This window comes from Sinocyclocheilus rhinocerous, unplaced genomic scaffold, assembly GCF_001515625.1.
Source record: "Sinocyclocheilus rhinocerous isolate Xijiao unplaced genomic scaffold, SAMN03320098_v1.1 scaffold647, whole genome shotgun sequence".
NCBI classification, from domain to species: Eukaryota; Metazoa; Chordata; class Actinopteri; order Cypriniformes; family Cyprinidae; genus Sinocyclocheilus; species Sinocyclocheilus rhinocerous.
Window position 1 is genome coordinate 1,201,669 of NW_015632746.1, and position 4,286 is coordinate 1,205,954.

A 4,286-nucleotide genomic window follows, 5' to 3' on the forward strand; every position below is an offset into this window, starting at 1 on the left:
AGTAATATTCAAAAACATGCAAACTCAAAAGCCAAGACAATTTTGTGGAAGAGTTCCAAGAATTCAGCTTGGACCTGCTGTTGAGTTTTTGTTTTGAGCCCAATCAATTTCCCGGGAGAGTGTCCTTTTGCCTTTCGCAAAGTAAAAATCGTATTATTGTAAATGCAGGAACATTCCAGATATAAGGAAATTAAAGAAGGTGTTGGATGTTTGACAGAATCTCTTGATAAGAGAAAGAATGGGCACTTTAGAAATCTTGAAATCCCCATTAAGCCAAAGAGAGATAGCCTGACATTGTTTAGTAAAAGAAGATAGAAAAGAAGGAGGAACTAAACCTGCCATAGTTACAGAGGGCAAGCACCTACATGCTGTCAGCTTGGAGAAAATTCCTCTATTCATAGTCAGAGACCGAGAACACTTTATTCTTCACTTTCACGATCACTTTCTTCTTCCACACAGCACGCATCTAACAGCTTCCAGCTCTATTCTAAAAGGGAAGATGTTAGTCCTTATGCCATTTTTAATTATTCTCTTGACATCAGACTATAGCAAAGGTAAGTAATGTAGGCTAACTAATGGTTTGGCGTTTTTACTTGAAAAGTCTTGAATGTCTTTGATTTTCCAGACCTTTAACCCTCAAAATGAAGTTTTAGAGTTGAGAAAGGATTTTGATTTTGTATCCCATTGTATGTCATATGCACAGCAAAAAAGAAACATCCTCTCACATTCAACTGCTTTTATTTCTTAACATGTGTATACATAACATGCAATAATTGTTTATGGTTCGTTGAATAAATATGAAAAATGTACTTTAAACCCTTAAAGATCTGTAAAGCTTATTTGGATTTAATGAAATTATCTTTCAAATACAGTATGCATACAAATGCATCAGCATATGCTAATATTGCTTTCTGATGCATGCAGGTGAAATAGAGATGCGTGCTTTTAAACACCAGACAGTGAATTGCAATGAGAGGACTGTCTTGCAATGCGGCGTCAGCTCATCAATGCCGTTGAACTTTGTTAAAGCGTACTGGAAAAAACAAGACGATAAAGATTTCGAATGTGTTTCAACATCCAGCAATAACCCTCCAGGATTTGAGTGCAACTACACAGGTGGAGCACTGACATTAACCATCTCAAATCCCACACCAGCAAACATGGGCACATACTTTTGTTGTATAAGGACAGACTCTGGACATGGAAAAGAAAAAATCGACGTGTCTATAGGTCAGTACATCCACCCATTTAGCAGTCCAAAGCTGTAAGCATGAAGCATATTTTAATGAATAAATGAATGATTAAATGTATGAATCAATCAATCAATAAGTAGAAAACACTGCATCCACATGATAAACTGTTTTTTTTTACTTTAACTTTTTATTATTATTATTATTATTATTATTATTATTATTATTTTAGTTTAGAATGTATGTCAACTACTTATGTAGTATAGTTCATTTTGAAAATATTTCATACTGTGTTATTCAGAAATTTTAATTTTATAGTGTAGGTGCAGCTATCAAGTTAAAATAAATAAATAAACAAACAAACAAATAAATAAACAAATAAATAAATAAACATTTTATTTGCATAGTGTATTAGACAAGTTTTTTTTTAAATTGTTTTCCTTCATCATAAACCTGTTTGTATAATAACTATTCCTGAAGAATTTTGTTTTACATTTAAAATGTGAGAATCTGATACCCTTGTGAAAAAGAAGTGCACATTGTATTGAATGTGCACTTGTAGTGTACTTCATATCTTAAAAGTACCTAATTATAATTGTAACTGTAGTGTGTTATTTTATATTACATTTAAAATCAATATATTTTCAATGTGCTAAATTTCAACTTCATCACTTCAAATGTATAATTGCATTGCAACTATATTTAGGTACATGACCTGCAAGTTTCAATAGAAATTGAATGAATAGACTTTTTAGTCAAGCATAAATGCTTGTAATAACATTCGGTAGTAGTAACCATATTTAAATGAAAATAGAAGTAATTATGAAATTAAACATTAGGATGTACTTAAGTGGGTCAAAAGCGCACTATTACGTTCAACTAACTGCATTTAATGGTTATGTAAAATATAGCACATTTTGATTTAATAGAAATTAATATGCAATTAAGTGTCCAAGAAAAGAACAATATTGTTTTTGTGTTGTATGACAAAAACAATGGATTCCTCCTTCCACCGTCATATGGTGAAAAAAAAAAAAAAAACTCACTTATTTTAACAATACTAAGTTTTCTTTTTCTAACATTTTCAGCATTTTCTGAGATTTTTTCTATAATCATTTTTCAATCATTCTTTATTACAGAATTTGGTTACACCATCCTGACTCCACAAATATAGTCACATTATCATGCAAATATCTAAAATATCAAACGGAATTGTATTGACTTAAAATCATTTATTCAAGTCATTGTTTGTGTGAATATATTTTTGAATAAATGTATAGATCTGCACACAGTACATCATTCACTCTCATACCTGGTGTTTGTAACTGTATTTACGCAGGACAATGCACCGGAGAATTCTCCAACCAGATGGCTGGACCCAAAGAAATGCAGTGCAGCTTCAATGGTGTGTACCCAGAGGCCATAATAAACTGGTATCATTATGACAAGAACCTGACTTCCAACTCTACAAGCACAAGCCTGGTGAACTCTGACGGAACGTTCAACGTCACAAGTGTCCTCAACATCCAGGACAATCAAAAGAGATATAACTGCTCACTGTGGTCACTCAAACACGGACGATACAGTGATCAAGAGTTCGAAGTGGCAGATCAAGCTGAGTTCAGTCCTGTTAGCAGGATCAGCACACAACATTGTTTATCATGGACTCTTATCCTTCTTAGCCTGATGTTTTCATTGAGAGCCTGTTTGTCTTTATAATCTTTACATACCAACTCAATCCAACTCTCACAAGACCGGATGACAAAACCAAAGATCTGGTGGAGTTTCATAAATGGAATTCACCAGATAAACTGATCATCTAATCAATATAGTGTCAGACCTTTTGCCTGCCATGTGGTAGTCTGGCTGTAATTAAAGACCAGGGGATCCCTGAAGACATGGCCACTGGATATGGCAGCGAACTGACATTTGACCCGCAACTTCAAGTCATGACTTGATTTATTTAAGAAAACGCTCACATGAAAAACCCAAACTATTTCAAACAGCATTTTGAAAATGTATTTGTTCCCATTCTTTATGCAAAATAACGTATGATCTCAAATTAATTGAAAGACTACACTGAATATACAGTAAAAATGGTGAAAAGTGTAGTCATTTTAGTGTCATTGAGATACAGTTATAGTTTTTATAAAATAGTTTGAATATTTTGTGTTTTCATTTTTGTTCAAGTCTGTTTTTTTAACGTCATTTTGTTTTTGTCATTTTATTGTTTTTAATGTCTATATAGTTTTATTCATTTTTATTTTAGTTTCAGTTGTTTAATACATCAATAAATGAAAATGAGAAATGTTTCCTTTCCTTTGTTAGCTTTCAGGTAACAAACAAAAAAAATATTCACTTTCAAGCATCAGTTCTTATGCTTTGCTGTTTAGCAATACAATTGATTTTTCTTTTTTTTTCTTTTTTTTTGAGTGACTGAGTTGAGTATGTGCACTTAAGATTTGTCCCATTTAAAAAAAAAACTGCTGCTAATAAAATTATTTTGTTTATGCTTTTGTTCCCATCAAGACCAATTATTATTATTATTATTATTATTATTTTGCCTGAAAAAATAAATAAATAAACAAACAAACACTGTTTATACATGTGCACTAACTAAATCTGACTATTCAAGTCTTTTTGTGATTTTCACTGATCCATTTATGCAAATATATATAAAAAATCCCCCCCTCAGAAGTTTCATGCCGTTCTACTTGGACCCACTAGGTGTCAAACTCACACTACACTAAATACATCACTGAGTCTGACAGAGTGGTTCTCAACTATTTTGCACAAGGATTCAGATTTTACATTGAAAACCGAGTCATGAACCAACACAGTACCAAACGTATTATTGTTCTGGATTTTTATGTCAAAAACGAAAATATGAGAAGGGGTTTCTCCTCCCAATACTGATCAAACATTTTAATCAGCCTGCAAAGTGAAATAATACCTAATGTGTTAGATATTGTACATGCTTGCATAAAACATAATTGAACTCTTTTGTGTAGCAACCAATTTGGGCCAAATCTGGCTAACATTTGCCACTTCTGCTTTGGTACTGGATTTAACACCCTTGTGTAAAACAGCACTGGG

At 32.5% G+C, this 4,286-nt stretch overlaps 1 protein-coding gene across 1 annotated transcript; it reads left to right on the forward strand.

The window, feature by feature from the left end:
- The first annotated feature begins 443 nt into the window (after positions 1-443).
- LOC107743026 (butyrophilin subfamily 1 member A1-like) lies at positions 444-3,262 on the forward strand. The gene is made up of 3 exons (XM_016556138.1): positions 444-554; positions 925-1,230; positions 2,530-3,262. Exons 1-3 carry the CDS (start codon positions 500-502, stop codon positions 2,907-2,909), a joined length of 741 nt encoding a protein of 246 aa, XP_016411624.1. The 5' UTR covers positions 444-499; the 3' UTR covers positions 2,910-3,262.
- Positions 3,263-4,286: the final 1,024 nt, after the last annotated feature.

Excerpts from the sequence above, each read along its gene's own strand:
- LOC107743026 (XM_016556138.1), top strand. The coding sequence starts at position 500 with ATGTTAGTCCTTATGCCATTTTTAATTATTCTCTTGACATCAGACTAT. Across the intron at positions 555-924 it reads GACATCAGACTATAGCAAAG|GTGAAATAGAGATGCGTGCT; the intron begins GTAAGTAATGTA and ends TGATGCATGCAG. Across the intron at positions 1,231-2,529 it reads AAAAATCGACGTGTCTATAG|GACAATGCACCGGAGAATTC; the intron begins GTCAGTACATCC and ends GTATTTACGCAG.